The 20,711-nt window shown below is 36.5% G+C and overlaps 1 protein-coding gene, 1 long non-coding RNA gene, 2 other non-coding genes and 5 pseudogenes across 7 annotated transcripts; 3 read left to right on the forward strand and 6 right to left on the reverse strand.

Moving 5' to 3' along the window:
* The first annotated feature begins 787 nt into the window (after positions 1 to 787).
* Positions 788 to 2,338, forward strand: LOC147928486 (F-box protein At2g16450 pseudogene; annotated as a pseudogene). Of its 2 annotated transcripts, XR_015580962.1 has the most exons (2): positions 894 to 978; positions 1,223 to 2,338. The product of XR_015580962.1 is annotated as an F-box protein At2g16450 pseudogene, transcript variant X2 (transcript). The 2 variants fall into 2 exon arrangements; XR_015580961.1 differs by having other exon boundaries at positions 788 to 2,167.
* Positions 2,339 to 4,621: 2,283 nt separating this feature from the next.
* On the reverse strand, positions 4,622 to 7,623 carry LOC147928487 (uncharacterized; annotated as a pseudogene).
* On the reverse strand, positions 5,706 to 7,505 carry LOC147928488 (uncharacterized). The gene is made up of 4 exons (XR_015579540.1): positions 6,986 to 7,505; positions 6,521 to 6,591; positions 6,306 to 6,403; positions 5,706 to 6,217 (listed from the first exon to the last, which is right to left on the reverse strand). It is a non-coding gene; the product is annotated as an uncharacterized LOC147928488 (long non-coding RNA).
* A 1,033-nt stretch (positions 7,624 to 8,656) lies between the features above and the next one.
* Positions 8,657 to 11,021, reverse strand: LOC147928489 (uncharacterized; annotated as a pseudogene).
* A 2,613-nt stretch (positions 11,022 to 13,634) lies between these two features.
* Positions 13,635 to 14,911, reverse strand: LOC147928490 (uncharacterized; annotated as a pseudogene).
* A 382-nt stretch (positions 14,912 to 15,293) lies between these two features.
* On the forward strand, positions 15,294 to 19,329 carry LOC147928491 (putative methyltransferase PMT24). Of its 2 annotated transcripts, XM_087485594.1 has the most exons (10): positions 15,294 to 15,413; positions 15,519 to 15,609; positions 16,174 to 17,104; positions 17,222 to 17,371; positions 17,460 to 17,731; positions 17,813 to 17,923; positions 18,015 to 18,189; positions 18,267 to 18,536; positions 18,630 to 18,824; positions 18,917 to 19,329. In XM_087485594.1, the coding sequence occupies exons 5-10, from the start codon at positions 17,506 to 17,508 to the stop codon at positions 19,143 to 19,145; spliced, it is 1,206 nt and encodes a 401-aa protein (XP_087341720.1). In that variant the 5' UTR covers positions 15,294 to 15,413; positions 15,519 to 15,609; positions 16,174 to 17,104; positions 17,222 to 17,371; positions 17,460 to 17,505; the 3' UTR covers positions 19,146 to 19,329. The 2 variants fall into 2 exon arrangements, with proteins under 2 accessions (XP_087341720.1, XP_087341721.1); XM_087485595.1 differs by lacking the exon at positions 15,294 to 15,413 and having other exon boundaries at positions 15,438 to 15,609.
* Positions 16,212 to 17,392, forward strand: LOC147928492 (putative methyltransferase PMT24 pseudogene; annotated as a pseudogene).
* A 1,158-nt stretch (positions 19,330 to 20,487) lies between the features above and the next one.
* On the reverse strand, positions 20,488 to 20,577 carry LOC147928493 (small nucleolar RNA Z196/R39/R59 family). Its single transcript, XR_015581215.1, has one exon. It is a non-coding gene; the product is annotated as a small nucleolar RNA Z196/R39/R59 family (small nucleolar RNA).
* Positions 20,578 to 20,616: 39 nt separating this feature from the next.
* On the reverse strand, positions 20,617 to 20,702 carry LOC147928494 (small nucleolar RNA Z195/SNORD33/SNORD32 family). Its single transcript, XR_015581211.1, has one exon. It is a non-coding gene; the product is annotated as a small nucleolar RNA Z195/SNORD33/SNORD32 family (small nucleolar RNA).
* Positions 20,703 to 20,711: the final 9 nt, after the last annotated feature.

Below are 20,711 nucleotides of genomic sequence, written 5' to 3' on the forward strand. Positions count from 1 at the left end.
GCAGAAAGTGAAATCAGGCTTTGCGACACTGTTAGCTTCTTTTTACCATAAGCTACCTGTTACTTTAATACCTGTTTACATCTTTTTTTTTTTTTTTATCAATCTTCTGTTTTTTGGTTTTCTAAATCATTCTTGTATTGTTCGTTATCATCTTTTGTTTTATCGTCTACTTATGCAGGTGTTCCTTCGCTTGGTTCTCTTGGTGTGGAAGTGGCTTTTCAAGTGGATGATCTGATTGATTACTATGGAGAACTTGTTCAATCTCTTAAAAGAATTGTAGTTGCTTGTTTGTACATAACTGAATTTGATAATGAAATTTGTCAATTTTGAATTATAATGTATCCCAACCATAGCAAAAAAAAAAACAGAGACCAGGTCCATAATGTATCCCAACTTGTTCACAATGGGATGGTAAGATAATTCCAGAGTAAAGAAACCAGTTCTAGTCCAATTTATGCAGAGCACAATTTCATAGATAAAAGAGCACAACAATTTGACATGGCCATTTCATAACAGAAATTGGTCTGAAACATGTATCTCTTTCTTCGTTGTATCGGCAGGTCATTGTTGATTCTTATGAAAATCAATCTAATATTGATGCTTAAACCGGACTGGTAATGTCAATTGGAAGCTGGTTTAATCAAGAAATGGGTAAAGTCAATTGGTTTAATTCTTGCTTACATGGTTTACGGTTTAGTGAAACCTAACCGACTTATTCACTTGTAATTCGCGCGGTTAGGCATATAAACGAAGCTTGTGTGTAAAGGAGGGTGTGTCTCGGAGAAACTTAAACGGTTGTAACCCTAAGAAATTGCTGAGATGTTGTAGAGATTGTCACACCACCGAGAGCTCTTGTTGCAGTGTTCTTGTTCTTCTCCTTGTCATCTCTGTTTCGAAGATGATGAAATCATTACCACCCATGTCGATTGAGCTCATCCTGGAGATAATCTCGAGATTGCCTGGAGATGCAGTCGCGAGGTTTCGTTGCGTGTCGAAGCAATGGGCATCAACGCTCGCTACTCCGTATTTCAAAGAGCTGTTCATGAACAAGTCCTCGTCTAAGCCGCGGCTCTTATTCGCCATCGCAGACGACGGAAACCCCAAAGGCCGTGGCGAGTGGTGCTTCTTCTCCTCGCCTCAGTTTGAGGATCCTTATGAGAAATCATCCTCCTCGGCTCTTGTATCAGCCGCCGAGTTTCACGTGAAGAAGTTCTCTCCAAAGGATATAAATATCCATCATTACAGTAACATCAAGTACTTTTCATGTGGTTACAACTCTGGCTTGATCTATTTCCATGGTTGTCGATACCAAGGTAAACCTTTGATCTGTAACCCAAACACTGGACGGTACGCGGTCTTACCTAAGCGGTATACTTACAGAAAAGCCTATAGCTTTTTTGGTTTTGATCCGATTGGGAAGCAGTACAAGGTATTGTACATGGCTTACGCAACTGGTCCTGGTGATCATGCCCTTCTTACATTTGGAGCGCCTGCAGATATGAGCTGGAGAAAGATCGAATGTTCCTTAACACATGAGATTAGAAGCGATGGGGTTTGCATCAACGGTGTTGTGTACTACTTAGGTAACACCAAAGATCCTTGGGATGATGATGCTCATGATGATTATGTGATTGTTTGCTTTGATTTGAGGTCTGAAAAGTTCAGCTTCATTCACGTTGAAAGGTTTTGTCGATTGATCAACTTTATGGGCAAGTTAGCTTTGATTTACTGGGAGGATGATTTCGACATTTATGAGGCTGTTAATTATGAGTTTAATTTCGACAAGTATTTGGATGATCATCTCGTCGCTGATGCCAATAAGGAGTTGCATGTGTGGGTTCTAGAGGATGTAGCGAAACAGGATTTGTCCAAACACAACTACACTTGGAGTACTGATAACATCTTCTTCCGTCGTCACGTTTCCATTGCTGGAGTGACCGCTTCTGGTGAGATTGTGTTTGCCATGCGCAAGTATACATCTGGCCAACCGTTTCATGTTTTCTACTTCAGTCCCGAGAGGAACACTCTCCAACGTGTTGAAGTCCAAGGTTTTGGTGAAGGGTTTAAGAATCCTTGTAGCGTTCGCACCTTCGTTAACCACGTTGAGGATCTTCATGTTAACGATTTAGAACTACTCAAGTGATTCCATGCTCCATTCGGGGATACAGAATAGTTAGATTCGAGAAGGGACAAGTGGAAGAAGATAGGGATGATTCATTGGATGATTGGAGTTTGGTGAAAGCAGTGAGCATGTCATTCTGTGCTCTTTATCTGGGCGTTTCTTTTAAGTACTATTGTAATAAATCAAGTCGGATCATGGCTTCCTGGCCATCTTGATTAGCTTCTTTGTGTTCATCTTTTAAGAATCCTTGTAGCGTTCGCACCTTTGTGAACCACGTTGAGGATCTTCATGTTAACGATTTAGAGCTATCCAAGCCATTCCATGCTCCACGTAGGGCTACAAAATATTCAGAATCACACAAAAAAAGGAAAAGGGCAAGAAGATAGCTACGGATGATCCATTGGATTTGGGTGAAAGCAATGTTATTTTGTGCTCTTATTTAGGCGTTTATGCTCTTTTCAGCCTTATAGTTAATCAATTATTTATGCGTTTATGCACTTTTGATATTTACCTTTTTATTTTAGACTAGTAAAACTAAGAGGAACAAACCAACCTCTTCTTTCTCCATTGTTGATGTGACTTATTATAAAGTGTTGAGAAGATTATTGTTTTTATTCATTCCTTTGCAAGGTATGAATTGAAAAGATTAGAGACAGAGAACACATGCTTCTGTCTTCGTTGTATGTGATCATAAGGGGATCAGAAGCATATATACAAGCAATTACTGTGTACTTCTCTGTTCTTGTTAGTTGCAAAGTGCTCTTAGAAACAGAACTCACAAATCTTCTCTCCTTCATTCTCCATCTTAAGAAAACCGAGTCGAAAGGCAACGTGTTTGGTCCGTCCGTAGAGAGGCCAAACTCTTCTTCAGATATCTCCAAGCAAAACAGAGTTGCTAAGGTTACTTATCGGAAAAGCAAAGCTTTCTTTATCTGCCGTGCAAACCAAGAAACAGCCCTTCTTTGTAGAGATTGAGCTTACTAGTAGAAGAATCTGATCTCTGAAATTAGATTATTTCTCCGTTGAGAGCTGCTATACGTTGCCATCTTTGCCATCTTGATTAGCATATTTTTAATTCGTTCATTGATCCCTATTTTGTGGGCAAATAGATCCGAAAGCCAAAGTGATTTGTAAGTTGTATTTTAGAAACTCTTTAAATGCAAGTTATGGTTGATGAAGAATCCGACAGGTTTTTTTGTAGAGTTATTCAAAAACAATATAAAGAGAGTAAATTGTGTATGTTTTTTATACTCATTCATATGCAATATTAGGTAACTTAATTAGCATATCTTTTTATATTCATTCGTTCATCCCTATTATGAGGGCAAATAGATCGGAAAGCAAAAATAGATTTGTAAGTTGTATTGTAGAACTCGATCTTTAAATGCAAGTTATGGTTGATGAAGAATCCAGTAGGTTTGTTAGATTATATATATAAGAGGAGCTGGAACATAATGAGCTTTGATAAATTAAAGCAACCAAAATTCTAGAGAAGTTATAATTGCAGAAAATTTCAGTGGTCAAGGTAGGCTTTTGGGGTCATTTAATATCAATTATGTTAGAACAGTCATTGCAACAGACTTGTAATAAGTGTCTGAAAAAAGTTATAGATTGAAAGTTTAAAGTTCATTCCTGTAGATTATAAAGGTTCTTGACCTTTTTCCATGAGAAAAAGTATGTTTTGATAGATGTTGTAGAGACTGTCATAGAGTTTATTCATCAACTTAATATTTTGTTCAATATTCGTAGTGTTACTTTGTTAGTTTTCTATGTCTCCATTCATTCTCGATCATCAATTTGATGAGATAGCAAAACCAAATCGAGAGGCAAGGTAACTTCTCGGAAAACAGAATTGCTCAGGTAACTTCTCGGAAAAGCAACGCATTCTTTATCTCTATAGCAATTATCCTGCAAGTAGTAGTATATCATCTTTGGAATGTAACTGGAGAATTTGTATAGCATCTTTTGGACTTCAGTGGTTTTTACATTGGTATTTGGATGAATGCTACTGGAATATCGAAGTCCCAGCAGGTTGTTATTGGAGTATCTGGAGTTGCTCCTATTTGTATCAGAATCTTTATGTCATTTTATAGTACCTTCTCATCTAAAACAAAACAGATCAAGGCACAAACCTGTGTGAGAGAATCTTCTGCAACTCTTTCTATAAGAGAATCTTTTCTATTGATGATATGAAAAGAAGAATGCAAGGCAATTTTGCAAATGATATGGACAGAAATATTCTCAAAACTTTGTCATATTTATGCGAGAAGATAGACTTCACATGTTCAAAATTACGCCTTATATATAGATTGCAGCGAAAACAATCACACAAATTAAACAAAAAACTGTACTCCGACACAATTATACTCTTCATACTTCTCTTCTTTGGTATGTTTGTCTCTGTCTTAAATAATCACCAGATACACATACTTGTTAAGCTTTGACAGTTGCTTTCACGGCTCTGATTAATGCTCTCAGCGAATCCACCATTCTTTGTTATCAGAGAAACTTGCAGGGAGGAAGGGAGTGCTCTATGCTTTTGCCTTCTGTTGGTCTCTGCTGCTTCTTTCTCCTTGAATCTTCTTCTTCATCACTCCATGACGTTTTGTTATTTTCCAAAACAGAGTTGGTTTCACCATTGTAGTCGCTTCTTGACCACAAACTGAACATGTTCAAGCAGTCAAGTTCATCTCGCATGAATGTGTAGCCAAGCTGTTCCAGTTATTTATAATAGTTCAGATGATTGTCAAAGAAAACGGTTGCTACCATCTGACAAAGACACACAGAAACAACATAATATTAGAACCTGAAAAGCAAATTAACTTGGTGCACACGAAATATCAAAAATTGAGATCTTGTTTACTTACTTGATTTAGAGCTAAGCGAGCAGCTATCCTCTGCCTTGCAATGTGTTCTCTTCGATGATCGATGTGCCTCTTCTCATGAATTTTATGTTGTGCCTTTGCGATCAAGTCTTTCAAATCAATCCTCCCATCAGGCTCCGCTGTAATTGATTTCTCCGATTTAGTAACCTTTGTTGTAATTACTCTCGCATCCACCGGTTTAGCAACCTTTGTTGTAATTACTTTCGCATCCACCGGTTTAGTGACTTTTGGGAACGTCTCTTGCTTTGACTCTGGACTATGTTTTGTGAAAACTCGGTGTCAACTTCCTAATAGATTTCGCCTGAAGAAGATTTCAGAAAAGTAAAAAAAACGTAAGCAAATTAACAAATAAAAATCAATCTAATTCACATTAAAAAAAGTAAACACTTTTATCCTAACAATTGTTGAAACTAGGGTTTGACAAGACGAGTGAGTGAGTTACCTTAGTAGTAGTTGAGTCCACTTCGACGACGGTCTTCTTCTGTCTCTTCACCGACGATGGAGTTTCTTCTTCAGAACGATGTTGGCGTTTCTTCGGAGGAGCGTCGCACGTTTCCGTGCCATGTCTTCCGGCTCTACCCAGAACCCGTGTGTCGTGTGGCTTAGACCATCATTAGTGGAGTAACCCACTATAGTTACTCTCACATTAATTAATTATATAAATAATCATAAATTAAGTAAAGCAACCCTAAAAGAACTTAAGCAAAATCAACCTATTATTAGAGAACCCCAAAAAAGTTACTCAAGGCATATTTTACCTTATTAGTGTTTTACACTTGTTTAATTGGTTAAAATTTGGACCTATACACACTGATTCCTTTGAGTGTAGTTGTTGTTTGGTCAAGCCAAAGTGTAGCTTGATTCTGCCACATTGGCCGGTGATGTTGAGTGAATGTAGACAAACTCTAGGGATTTCCCGGATGGCAATGAGTGCATCCAAGAGGGTAGACCGAACGAATTGCATGATCTCGAGAGCCCCCAGATTGGTCCATATAGATTCTTGATCGAAAGGTTGAGACTTTTCAGAGGTCTAGAAGATTTGTTAATCACAGTTGTTGAGTATCTGTAGTAAGTCCTTCCCTTTGAGACACATGAACCAGTTACCTTCTGAACTATAGCCACTGGACCAGAAGCTGTACAACAAGTAAACAACAGAGTCAAGCCTCTGTTTAAATAGTAACTGGTCTTCGGACCACAGGAGCAGGAACCGCTGCAGGGACACAACCAAAAATCAATTAAGCAAGCTACTTTTGAGGTCCAAACTTCATCTCAAGGACATTGCAATTTCAGACACAAACCTGGAAGAAACTGGTTATAACCGGAATGACCACTGTTGAGACGACGACAAAGAAAATAAAAGACTAGTAGTGTGTAACATTCTTGTCTCCCTTGCTTACTTTTCTCGTAGAGGACGACGACAAAGTAAATAAAAGACCAGCAGTTTTTATCAAAGAGAAATATAATTTCATAAACTTTGCAGATCAAAGTGAAAACAACAATGCTGGCTAAATACCTCATTAGCAAGCCTTTCACCCATTTTATCAACACCATCAAATGTCAACGTTGCACTATTACTCTCGCTACCTGCTTCATCAGTTTCATCAAAATCAAAACAACATTCTTTGGAGTTTGAAGTGAAACAAACCAGAGCAAAAGCAAATGACAGCAACCAAACTGTTTTAACCCGACATTTACATCAAAAGAGCAACCAAATATCTAATTAGGGCTGTTGTTTTAAGTTGTCCTTATCAACTGTTGGTTGCTCAGCAACCTCTTGATTCCCAAATCAAAAGCTACTTCACAACATACACATTCACATAAATCATTGACACCCAACCCAAGTACTTTTTTTAATGTAATTATGAGAGGCGACGACATTGAATCTAATTAAGTCTATACGCCCCTGTTTTGATGTTAGACTTAATTATGAGAGGCGACGACATACAAATAGAATCGGAGAGAAAGATACCCAACATACCTTCGTTTTCTAGAGATGAAGCCGCCAGAGGCTAAGACGGAGGAGGTTTAACGGGGGGAACATGATGGTTATATTGATCGAGCATCCAAATCGAGTAGATTATGATCGATACACCGATGAAAGCTTGGAGAAAATTCAGGATCTTGAGAACAGAAGCGAATAAGACATGACAACAATTGTGATTGGAAGCCGATCCGTAAACAAATCGGTGTCAATCACCAAAACCCTCGAGTTTAATCGATTTTTCCGGATTTGAAGTGAATCTATCGCCGATTCACCGTTAACCTCAAGAGAGAAATGAGAAAGGGTCGCGAAAGAGAGAGAAGAAAATGAAAAAAAAAAAAAATTTATATTTATCCGACAACCAACCAAAATTTGACACGTACCGTTCCTTATGGGTTGCTTCCGCTCCTTCCTGGAGAAGCGATTCTCGCATTTTAGACAATATTATTAGATTTTTTAATTTTTTTTCGGACATAAATAAGAAAGCAACCAACTGAGTAACTCTCAGTAATCATGCTCTTAGGGTTTATAGCAGGTAGCGACGAGACATCGAGTAACTTGAACCTCACACCTCTGCTTTGGACTCTCTGTTGTTTTGGAAATAAATGCAAAGGGCATGTTGTAGCAATCTCCATAGCTGATGATGACACGAACGAAATTTTACCCAAAACAAAAAAAAAGATTGATACGAAAGATGGAAACTTTCTGAAAAGAAAACCCTAAGCTAAAGAGATTATATATAAGCAATTACGGAGACTTTGGGACCAAGTTGTTTGCACAAAAAAAAAGAAAGGGGCCTAGTTATTTCTATCCAAGCCCGGCCCATAGTAAATTTAAGTGAAGAGCATCATATGTTTTAACAAAATTTTAATTAAATTTAAAAATTCTAATTATAATAAGGATGCTATTAAATTTTGTATTAGTAAAATTCTGATTTAGAATATATAGCTTCTTTTTTTTTTTTGGACAAACGAATATATATCTTCTAAACAACAACAATAAATCTATTATACATATCTTCTAAACAAACGAATATATATCTTACTCTCTCTCTTGTTCTTTCTTCAACTAGATCCGGATCTAGCTATTTTGTGAGTTAATGCAATATACGTCTTCAAGACTTAAACACAGTGTTGATTCCAAGACATTAATTGATCTCATGAAGAGTTTCTAATTCAATCCCAAATCAGCGAAGCGTCTGTGTATTACTGATAAGTACGTTCATCATGTAATCGCGGTTGCTGGAGATTTTGGATAGCATTTCTTGGACTTCAATGGTTTTCACATTGGTATTTGGATGAATGCTAGTGGAATATCAAAGTCTCAACAGGTTTTTGTTATTGGAGTATCTGGAGTTGCTCCTATTTCTATCAGAATCTTTATAGTAACTTCCATCAAAAACAAAACAGATCACACAAACCTCTACGAGAATCTTTTCTATTTATGGTAATGAAAAGAAGAAGGCAAGGCAACTTTGCAATTAATATAGACAGAAATATTCTCAATCTTTGTCATATTTATGCGAAAAGATAGACTTCAGACATGTTCAGTTACGCCTTATATATAGACTGCAGCGAGCACAATAACACAAATTAAACAAAACACTGTACTCCGATTCAACTACTATACTCTTCATGCTTCTTCTTCTTCAGTTTGTTTGTCTCTTTCTTAATTATCAATAAATTCACATACTTGTTGAGCTTCTTGGACACTTGCTTTGACGGCTCTGATTAATGCTCTCAGCGGATCCACCATTCTTTGTTATCTGAGAAACTTGCAGGGAGTGCTCCATGCTGTTCCCTTCTGTTGATCGCTGCTGCTTCTTTCTCCTTGAATCTTCTTCATCACTCTATGGCGTTTTGAAATTTTCCAAGACAGAGTTGGTTTCACCATTGTAGTCGCTTCTTGACCACAAACTGAACATGTTCAAGCAATCAAGTATATCTCGCATGAATGTGTAGCCAAGCTGTTCCAGTTCTTTATAATAGTTCAGATGATCGTCAACGGTTGCTACCATCTGACAAAGAACACATAAACATCATAATATTAGAAACTGAAAACAAATTAACTTGGTGCACAAGAAATATCAAAAACTATGTAATGAATTGAGATCTTGTTTCTTACTTGATTTAGAGCTAAGCAAGCAGCTATCTCTCTGCCTTGCAATGTGTTCTCTTCTCATGGATTTTATGTTGTGCATTTGCGATCAAGTTTTTCAAATCAATCCTCCCATCGGGCTTTGCCGTAATTGATTTCTCCGGTTTAGTAACCTTTGTTGTAATTGCTCTCGCATTTTATGTTGTGCCTTTCGCCGTAATTTGTGTGTTCGTCTCTTGCTTTGAGTCGGACTCTGTTTTGTTAAGGCTTAAGACTCGGTGTCAAGTTCCTAATAGATTTCGCCTGAAGAAGATTTCAGAAAAGTAAAAGACGTAAGCAAATTAACAAATTAATCAATCAAGCTTTTACCCTAAATTTAACAAAAATAAAACAATGATTGAAACTAGGGTTTGACAAATGACAAGACTAATGTCTAATGACATACCTTAGTAGTTAAGTCCACTTCGACGGGCTTCTTCTGTCTTTTCACCACTGGAGTTTCTTCGTCGGAACGTTGGCGGCGTTTATTCGGAGCTAACACAATGTCGCACTTTTCCTTGCCATGTCTCCCGACTCGACTCAGAACTCGTGGGTCGTATAAATCTGGCTTAGGGTCAGTGCCGTGCTAAGACTAACTTAGGCTCAGAACGTGTAAAAAATGTGGTTTTGTTATTAAAAACTTAAAAATATTATTTACAATAATCACCATGGAAAAAAAATCAAATCTAAGCCACAACTTTTCTAATCTTTTTTTCCTAAAAAAAATATAAGCCACAATTCCAAACACACATTTTCTTTATTTTTAATTATCACTTTTATTAATTGTCTTCCATTACCACATTATTTACATTAATTTGCCATAAAAATGATTTAATTCCCAACAATTTTTACTAAATTATGCAAATTCCAAAATCAATTTAATATCAATAACATCTTCAGTAAGATTAATATATATGTCAAAATTATATATATATCAATAGTTTAATTGGTTATTGTTATCACACATATTTTTTATTATCCAAATCATTACATTTGTAATTCAATATTTTATATTTAAATTTTGATTTTGACAAGGCTAAAAAAACACTTGGGCTTTTTAGTTGATCAAATATTGATGGCTTTTTTAAAAGAACACAATAGATTTTCACTTAAATAATTTTAAAATATTATCCTTAAGATAATCAATTATAAAAATAACAAAAAATAAATAACAATTTAAGTGGGGGTCTACTACCTAGTTACTTTTACAACAATAACTATAAAACATATTTATTTTATGGACATTTTTGAAAATGCCTCTTTTTCTATGTCACTTTTCAAAAATACTATTTTATGTTGTCCATTTTAAAAATACCTCTTTTTATGTATTAAACGATTAAATTCTAAGTCATAAATTTTAAATACTAAACTCCACTCTCTCAAAACTATACCCTAAATGTAAAATAGATAACCCAGTCCCAAAAAAAAAAATTATAAGTTAATTTAACATATTGTAATTGTGTTAAAGAAGACAAAAATGAAAATGTTCAAAAAATGTTATTTTTAAAAAAAAGGTATATCAAAAATGGCATTTCTAACAAATTCTCTTTATTTTATCTCCAAAAAAATTCTTATACGTAAAACATTTTTATTTTGTTATAATATCATGGACTTCTCAACAAAATACCCATTTTACATACACATTTATGTTATCAACTTAAATACATAAGCCTAAATAGAAAAAAAAAAATGTGGCCTAATAAATTTAAAAATTTTGGTGGGTTAGGGCAAATGCCCATTCCTCTTTACCTTAAGCACTGCACTGCTTAGGGTTTGTAGGTATTAGGTGACAATGACACGTTGTATGAGAAATCGATAAAACTGTACCATCTGTGCTTTTGAATCTCTGATCTTTTGGAAACAAATGCAAAGCGCTAGATGTCGTAGCAAACTCCATAGCACTCATTAATTCACAAACTAAAAAATACGAAATTGCCAAAAGGCGTAAGCTATTGAAGAGATGGAAAGTTTCCAACAAAAATCCTAATAAGAGATTATATAAGCAATCGGGACCGAGTTATGTCTATGCAGGCCAAACCCATAGTAGAGCATCATATTTTGTATATATATATATATATATATATATGATGTTTTACTACAACTTTTCAGCGTTTTCTTTTTGTATCTATCTACTTTTTTGTAATATTATTTTTTGTTAAATCTTTATTCAACAATGCTAGTGGGTTTTAATTTAACAAAATTTAAATAAGGATGCTAATTAATTTTGTATTAGTAAAATTCAGATTTAGAATATAATCTTCTAAACAACAACAAGAAATCTATTACATATTTCATTTAACAATGTTGTTATCTTTTAAGCTTATCTAATATCTTTTCTTTTGGGAAATACAATTGTTTATTATTGTAAATTCTGTTTATCTTAATAAAGTTGACGGTAAAAAAAAAAATGATACATCTAAAACAACGAAAAAGATAAAAGTTAACAATATCCTATATATGATATAGTACTACGTATATTGTAGACCACATCCGTGTAAGACATACTTGCCAAACATTGTCATTTGACTATTCAGCTAATGGCACATTTGGTGGACACTTTGAATTTGTGTTGCTACCGATGATTGAACGTGAGTTTTAATGAATGATTTTGCAGAAAAAAAAAATATAAAGAAGTTAGATAAATTTCAACAATAAAAGGTTTTTAATGTTTTAATATATTTATTTACAAAAAAAAAATGGAATTGGAAACGGGTTTTGACATTATAATTTAATTTCTTCTGTTTGGGTATAAGTAACAATTGAAAATGTTGGACCGTCCATATCTCTATAACCAACTTTTACAATCGTACTCCTTTATGTTTGGATAAAAATTCTTTCTGAGTTTTCTACTTAATCAGTGTTGCACACAAGCGGTTTAGCTGTTTGATATATAATTTCATAATAACATAGTTAATTTATGTATCATAGTATTTCTTGATTTCAAATTTTACTATACGATAGATATTAATGACCCATATAGTACTTTTTATTTGATAAATATTTTCATAGCAACATGACTAATTTATTTTCAATACTTCCTTAAATAATGAAGTCATTAAAGTGGAAGAATTACCATTGTTTTTATTTTCAATACTCTTTGTAAAATTACTCTCTATTTGCTACTTTATATGTATCTCTCCTAACGCAAGATTCGGAAATGATCCAAGAGCTTTTCTTGTTGTTAGTTTTTTACTTCTTACTGATGTGTGCTCTTGATTTTGCTTTGTGATTTGGGTTTGGCTAATGTTTGATTTGTTTGTAAGGAGGTGTAAATCGAGTGTTTTTGCTGACTTGGTTTAGATCTGCAATCATTTGGTTTTACATTTTCTATATTTAGTATCATATGATCGGTCATCTGCTCAAGCTCAGAAATTGGACTTAACCAGTCAAACTAACTTTAAAGAAATTAGCTCAAGTATGAGAGTAGTCATTTGTTTATAGTGTCTACAATGGTTTGATATCAATTGTGTAGGAATCCAATATCATTTGAGATCTTCCTTTGTTCTCTTATTGCCAGGGAATACTTCTACATTTTTTTTGTTAATACTTCGAGCTGGTGCACAGTCTTTTAATATGACAATATTAAAACCCAAACCTTTCGATAGTCTTACCGGTCACTAATGTCATTGTACTCTCTTCATGCAATTGGTTTTTGCAGGTGCATGTTACTAGGGGTTGTGCCGTGGGTTTAGGAACATGGCAATGGGGAAATATTCTCGTGTATACGGGAAGAAGTCATCGGGATATGGCTTAACCATTACCATTGTTTTGATTGTTTCTCTTTGTTTAGTTGGTGCGTGGATGTTCATGTCTTCATGGTCTGCCGACTGCCCCAACTGAGTCTATTGACTTCTCTTCAAGCGAGACTTCCAAAGATGTAGAAACTACTACTAAGAGTGATTTTAAAAGTGACGAAGTTGATCGAGGTTCTAAGTCTTCAGGACTTGAACACTCGGTTGATTCCAAGACATTAATTGATCTCATGAAGAGTTTCTAATTCAAACCCAATCCAGCGAAGCGTCTGTGTATTACTGATAAGCACGTTCATCATGTAAGCGCGGTTGCTGGAGATTTTGGATAGCATTTCTTGGACTTCAATGGTTTTCACATTGGTATTTGGATGAATGCTAGTGGAATATCAAAGTCTCAACAGGTTTTTGTTATTGGAGTATCTGGAGTTGCTCCTATTTCTATCAGAATCTTTATAGTAACTTCCATCAAAAACAAAACAGATCACACAAACCTCTACGAGAATCTTTTCTATTTATGGTATGAAATGAAGAAGGCAAGGCATCTTTGCAATTAATATAGACAGAAATATTCTCAAAACTTTGTCATATTTATGCGAAAAGATAGACTTCAGACATGTTCAATTACGCCGTATATATAGACTGCAGCGAGCACAATAACACAAGTCACATGTAAGCACACAAATTAAACAAAACACTGCACTCCGACTCAACTACTATACTCTCCATGCTTTTTCTTCTTCAGTTTGTTTGCCTCTTTCTTAATTATCACTAGATTCACATACTTGTTGAGCTTGGACACTTGCTTTGACGGCTCTGATTAATGCTCTCAGCGGATCCACCATTCTTTGTTATCTGAGAAACTTGCAGGGAGTGCTCCATGCTGTTCCCTTCTGTTGATCGCTGCTGCTTCTTTCTCCTTGAATCTTCTTCATCACTCTATGGCGTTTTGAAATTTTCCAAGACAGAGTTGGTTTCACCATTGTAGTCGCTTCTTGACCACAAACTGAACATGTTCAAGCAATCAAGTATATCTCGCATGAATGTGTAGCCAAGCTGTTCCAGTTCTTTATAATAGTTCAGATAATCGTTAAAGTAAACGGTTGCTACCATCTGACAAAGAACACAGAAACAACATAATATCAGAACCTGAAAACAAATTAACTTGGTGCACACGAAATATCAAAAATTGAGATCTTGTTTACTTACTTGATTTAGAGCTAAGCGAGCAGCTATCCTCTGCCTTGCAATGTGTTCTCTTCGATGATCGATGTGCCTCTTCTCATGAATTTTATGTTGTGCCTTTGCGATCAAGTTTTTCAAATCAACCCTCCCATCAGGCTTCGCCGTAATCGAGTTCTCCGGTTTAGCAACATGTGGTGTAATTGCTCTTGCATCCACTGGTTTAGCAACTTTTGGTGTAATTGCTCTTGCATCCACTGGTTTAGCAACTTTTGGTGTAATTGCTCTCGCATCTATCGGTTTAGCAACCTTTGTTGTAATTACTCTCGCATCGACCGGTTTAGTGACTTTTGTGAGCGTCTCTGACTTTGACTCAGACTCTCTTTTGTGAATACTCGGTGTCAACTTCCTAATAAATTTCGCCTGAAGAAAAAATAAAAAACGTAAGCAAATTAATTAACACAAACAAAATCAATCTAATTAACAAAAACAAAACACATCAGTCAAGCTTTTACCCTAAATTTAGAAAACAAAAAATAAAACAACAGTCGAAACTAGGGTTTGACTAGACGACCTTAGTAGATGAGTCCACTTCGACGGTCTTCTTTTGTCTCTTTACCGATGGAGTTCCTTCGCCGGAACGTTGTTGGCGTTTCTTCGGAGAGGCCACAACGTCGCACTTTTCCTTGCCATATCTCCCGGATCGACTCAGAATTCGTGGGTCATCTGGCTTAGGGTTTATTATAGGTAGCGACGAGAAATCGAGTAAATTGAATCTGACACCTTTGCTTTTAATAAATCTCTCTTCTTTTGGAAATAAATTGAAAGCACTCGAGGTCGTTGCAATCTCCATAGCTCGCTAACGCACAGACAGTAAAGGGAAAAAAATAAACGAAAGCGATGGAATCTGAAGATGATGGAGACGAAAGAGATAGGAAATAATCTGACACAAAATCTAAAAAGAGAGAGTAGAGAGAGAAGCAAATTTGTTGAGTCTTTGGGACCAAGTTACCTCTATAACCAGGTTTTATAGTCTTTCTCACTCCTACCTCTGCTGCTTCTTTCTCTAATATGAGAAAAAGTGGGCCTAATGGGCCTTGTCCGAGTTTTTTCACAAGCTTTAGCTGTTTGCCATCAAGTAAACGATGTCGTTTTATGTGCGAACTACAAAAAAAAAAGTCTTTCATCTGTCCTCGAGTCTTCTTCATATGTCGGTGACCGACGACGCGGGGTTAAGTGAATAAATAAACAAACGTTGTTGCAAAGTTAATTAATTTTTGGTGTGAAATCAGAAATCAGATCCCACTTTCTGGTAATTTAACACCGTAACTGTGGAGAGTAGAGAGCAAGTAGTAGTAGTAAGATTTGCTCACTCACCACTTGCTCTTGAGTTATATATATATATATACACATAAACTTGTGGGATCATCATTGTATCTTATTCTCGTTCTTTCTTCTACTAGATCCGGATCTGGAACTTTCTTTACTCTGTCTCTCTCTCTGTTCACAAAGTTTCAATCTTTGGGAGATCTGAGCCAACCCTTTTCTCCTCTGGTTAGTTTCTCTCTCTCTCTCTGTTTCTCTTGAGATGTTCTTGCTTCTGCGTATCTCTCTGCAAATGCAAGATTCCCTAAGTGATCCGAAAGCTTATCTCTTTTTTAGTTTTATACGTCTAACTGATGTGTATGCTCTTGATTTTGCTTTTATATATTGTGATTTGGATTTTGACATGTTTGATTTGGGTTTTACTTTGTTATGGATTTTGCTGACTTGGTTCAGTTACTATTTTTAGATCTGCAATTGTTTACATGTCCTAAAGGGTTTTTACATATGCTTCAGCTTAGAAATTGGACTTAACCCGTCAAACTAATCTCAAAGAAACAAGCTCAAGTATGAGACTAGTCTTAGTCAATAGTGTGTTCGATGGTTTGATATCCATTGTGTACGAATCCAATATCATTTGAGATCTTCCTTTGTTCTCTTATTACTAGTCTTAGTCATTAATGTTATTTATTTTGGTACTAGTCCGAGCTGCTAAACAGTTAAAAACCAAACCTTTAGATAGTCTTTCTGATCACTAATCTCATTGTACTCTCTTCTTGATTGGTTGTGTTGCAGGTGCATGTGACTAGGGGTCGTGCCGTGGGTTTAGGAACATGGCAATGGGGAAATATTCTCGTGTAGACGGGAAGAAGTCATCGGGATATGGCTTAACCATTACCATTGTTTTGATTGTTACTCTTTGTTTGGTTGGTGCTTGGATGTTCATGTCTTCATGGTCTGCCCCAACTGAGTCTATTGACTTCTCTTCAAGCGAGACTTCCAAAGATGTAGAAACTACTACTAAGAGTGATTTCAAAGGTGACGAAGTTGATCGAGGTTCCAAGACTTTTCCTGATGAAAAGAACGAGGAACCTGAGGTTGTGACGGAGAGCAATGAAGAGAAGCCTGATCCTGAGACCTCTGGAGAGAAAACGGAGTCAGTTGAGGAAAAAAAGGAGTTTGATGACAAAAATGGTGATGGGGATAGAAAAGATGGAGAGGGTGAGAAAGATACGGAATCAGAAAGTGATGAAGCCAAGCAAAAAGAGAAGACACAACTAGAAGAGAGCTCAGAAGAAAACAAATCTGGGGAGAGTAATAATGGAACCGAAAAGAATGCTGGTGAATCTGAAGAAAACACCGAGAAGAAGTCAGAAGGTGAAACTGAAGAGAACACTGAGAAGAGTAAAGATGTTTTCCCAGCTGGTGACCAGGCTGAAATCACAAAGGAGTCAAGCACTGGAAGTGGGGCTTGGTCAACCAGTTGGTTGAATCGCAGAACGAGAAGAAAGCACAAGTGTCTTCAATTAAATGGAAAGTCTGCAACGTGACAGCTGGACCAGACTACATCCCTTGCCTCGACAATTGGCAAGCTATCAGAAAGCTTCATTCGACTAAGCATTATGAACATCGTGAGAGGCATTGTCCCGAGGAATCTCCACGCTGCCTTGTGGCTCTTCCCGAAGGGTATAAGCGATCCATCAAGTGGCCTAAGAGCAGAGAAAAGGTAAGAAAATTTCAATATACATAATTACATATTAGAAAGACAAAAACCTGTTTGTGCTCCTTTATGTTTTTTTTTGTGAATGATATCTATTAATTACTCTGTTTTGTGTTGTCACAGATCTGGTACACCAATATCCCTCACACCAAGCTCGCAGAAGTCAAGGGACATCAAAACTGGGTGAAGATGAGTGGTGAATACTTAACATTCCCTGGTGGAGGTACTCAGTTCAAGAACGGTGCGCTTCACTACATTGATTTCCTCCAAGAGGTACAACTTACTATTGATTGATCTTTCATTTAATGTGTACACAACTTTCACATTCAACTATTGACGTTATTGTAATATGTTTTTGCAGTCATATCCTGATATTGCGTGGGGAAATAGGACCCGTGTTATATTAGATGTTGGGTGTGGGGTTGCTAGCTTCGGGGGATATCTTTTTTGACAGAGATGTACTTGCTTTATCATTTGCACCCAAAGACGAACACGAGGCACAGGTGCAATTTGCTCTGGAACGTGGCATTCCTGCAATGTCAAATGTTATGGGAACCACGAGATTACCTTTTCCAGGGTCTGTTTTCGACCTTATCCATTGTGCTCGTTGTAGAGTCCCTTGGCATATTGAAGGTGAGAAGTTTCCCATATTATAGTGAAATTCAGCCTTTTTCTTTTGTTTCATTGAATAACTTGTTGTCGTCTGAACTGAAGGTGGTAAACTACTTTTGGAACTGAATCGTGCGTTGAGGCCGGGAGGATTCTTTGTCTGGTCGGCGACTCCAGTCTACAGGAAGACCGAGGAAGATGTTGGCATATGGAAAGGTTGATGGAAATTTGTTATCTCTTTTGTTTGCCATGAATAGGGCTTTGGCAATTTTTGTTAACTTGTGGGATGCTATTCTATGTTTTGTAGCTATGTCGAAGCTAACAAAGGCAATGTGCTGGAAACTGATGACAATTAAGAAAGATGAACTGAATGAAGTTGGTGCTGCCATTTACCAGAAGCCAATGTCGAATAAATGCTACAATGAAAGATCTCAAAATGAGCCACCTCTCTGCAAAGACTCCGATGATCAAAATGCCGCCTGGTAGTTTATCTGTTTCCCTTCTTATATCATTGATTATGCAATGCATTTCTTGATGCTAACATACTTGTTTGACGCAGGAATGTTCCACTTGAGGCATGTATGCACAAGGTAACAGAAGATTCATCAAAACGCGGAGCAGTTTGGCCTGAAAGTTGGCCTGAAAGAGTGGAGACTGTTCCTCAGTGGTTAGATTCTCAGAAAGGTGTATATGGAAAACCTGCACAAGAGGATTTCACAGCAGACCATGAACGCTGGAAGACTATTGTTTCAAAGTCATACCTCAACGGTATGGGAATTGATTGGTCTTACGTGAGAAATGTAATGGACATGAGAGCTGTCTATGGAGGGTAAGCAAAAGCTTATACAATCTTTCATCAAAACAAAATTGACTCTATTGATCAATAATTTCTAATGAAAACTCTCTCTCTTGTTGGTTTCAGTTTTGCTGCTGCATTGAAGGATCTGAAACTGTGGGTGATGAATGTAGTTCCTATCGACTCACCTGATACACTTCCAATTATATACGAACGTGGTTTGTTTGGAATCTATCATGACTGGTGTGAATCATTCAGCACTTACCCTCGGACTTACGACCTTCTCCACGCTGATCATCTTTTCTCTTCACTGAAAAAGAGGTATACATACATTTATTCATTCCCTTTGTCTATCCGATATATAATTTGTGATTGCAAATTCTGATGCTATGTTATAAACAAAATCACTTTAGGTGCAACTTGGTTGGGGTAATGGCTGAAGTAGACCGGATTCTTAGACCAGAAGGAACTTTTATAGTAAGGGATGACATGGAAACGATAGGAGAAATTGAGAAGATGGTGAAATCGATGAAATGGAATGTAAGAATGACACATTCCAAAGATGGAGAAGGATTGCTCTCTGTTCAGAAGTCATGGTGGCGTCCTACCGAGGCCGAGACAATCCAGGCGGCAATAGCTTGAGAGATCAAGGATACGAAGAAGAGTGTGAGGTTAATATAGTTTCATGAGAAAGTTGTTTCTCTTACGATCCAAGTGATTGTTTCTATTAGTCCAATATTTGTATTCCGTTTTTGCATTGAAGAAAGTTGTATACATTATACAAGACAATTGTCTCAAAAGTGTAATCTTATAATCAGCTTTTGCATTGGTCCTTAGCACCCATAAAAATCCTAGTTCTAATTCTTGTGGCAAGCATTTTCCTCTGTAAGAGATGTGTAAGATGCAACCTTTCTCTGTGTAGAGTTTCAGTGGCGTAAACATCTTCGAATGCTTTTGACACAGTTACCAAATTTTAACATGCATAATCCAAAGGCTTCACATCCCAAACAAGCTAGAATCCACCTCCACAATCCAATGAAACAAAAGACATGGATTACACTTCTTGCCATTGATTTGTTGAACTTGCTGTTTAGATGTTCATTTGTATGTTAAAATAGAACCAATGATCCTAGATAAAGACTTTATACATCCAAACCAGGATTTTGTTTTTACAGCCTTAGCCTCCATACATTATGCATCACTTATTGTGGATCCTCAAAGCTCCTTTAGCACACTTGCTTTGATCATTTTGGGATGGCTTTTACTTCGACATGTATGCCATGACTCAGTGCTTCTAACCCAAAATGAGGCAAGGGAAAAAGACAATAGGTGATAAGAGATAATGAAAGGCAAGGGAAAGGAGACAATTGTGTTGAAGCGTGGCATGGAGAAGAGACACTAATGTGTCGGATCTTTTGGAACACTACAGAGTAAGGTCTTTCAAAGAGAACACAAAAGCATCACCCGAACGAGAATGTGTATATCGTCTTATTCAAACTTCATTGTCACGTTTATATCTCAGGTCAAAACAAAAAGTAGAAGTAAACTCTTGTCATTTATCTTTTAATATCAGCAGAAAAGTAATCATACAAGTTATTGATACAAACAAGAGCAAACTCCAAATAGTCTAATAAACACTTGTTGCGACTTCGATATTCCAGTAGTAAATACCTTCAATGCTCTTCAATTTCTCTGACATGAACTTGTCAATAAAACACGGATCAATATGCTAGTTGGCATCTCCACAAGGTATCATATAAAACGACAGAGAGATGGTTCCAAAGATTATCCCCACGGAAGCAACTTCAACTCCAAGAGAACCAAGTCAGGTAGCTTATGGAATAAAGAAGCTAACAGTGTCGCAAAGCTTGATTTCACTTTCTGCCTAAGAAAAAACGAAATCTCCAAACACATTTTCTTCAACTTTGGACATCAGATACCATAGGCAAATATCATCACACAAACAACACAAAAGGATTAAAACTGCAATCTCAGCCGAAAGATGGTGATCTAGTGATTTTGATAATCATTGAATAATCATTCAAATTAGGACATAATTTCATCACTAATTGCATATAACAAAAGAACTCAAAATGAAAACAAAAGAAAGAAGAAGAGGTCAGATGGTAGTGCATGTCATATTATCAACACTGTATTTCTGATTTGCAGACGTATGGAAATTGTATCCTCATTCCTCCTTATGAATGA

Source organism: Camelina sativa, chromosome 14, assembly GCF_030686135.1.
Source record: "Camelina sativa cultivar CO46 ecotype springtype chromosome 14, ASM3068613v1".
Lineage (NCBI taxonomy): Eukaryota > Viridiplantae > Streptophyta > Magnoliopsida > Brassicales > Brassicaceae > Camelina > Camelina sativa.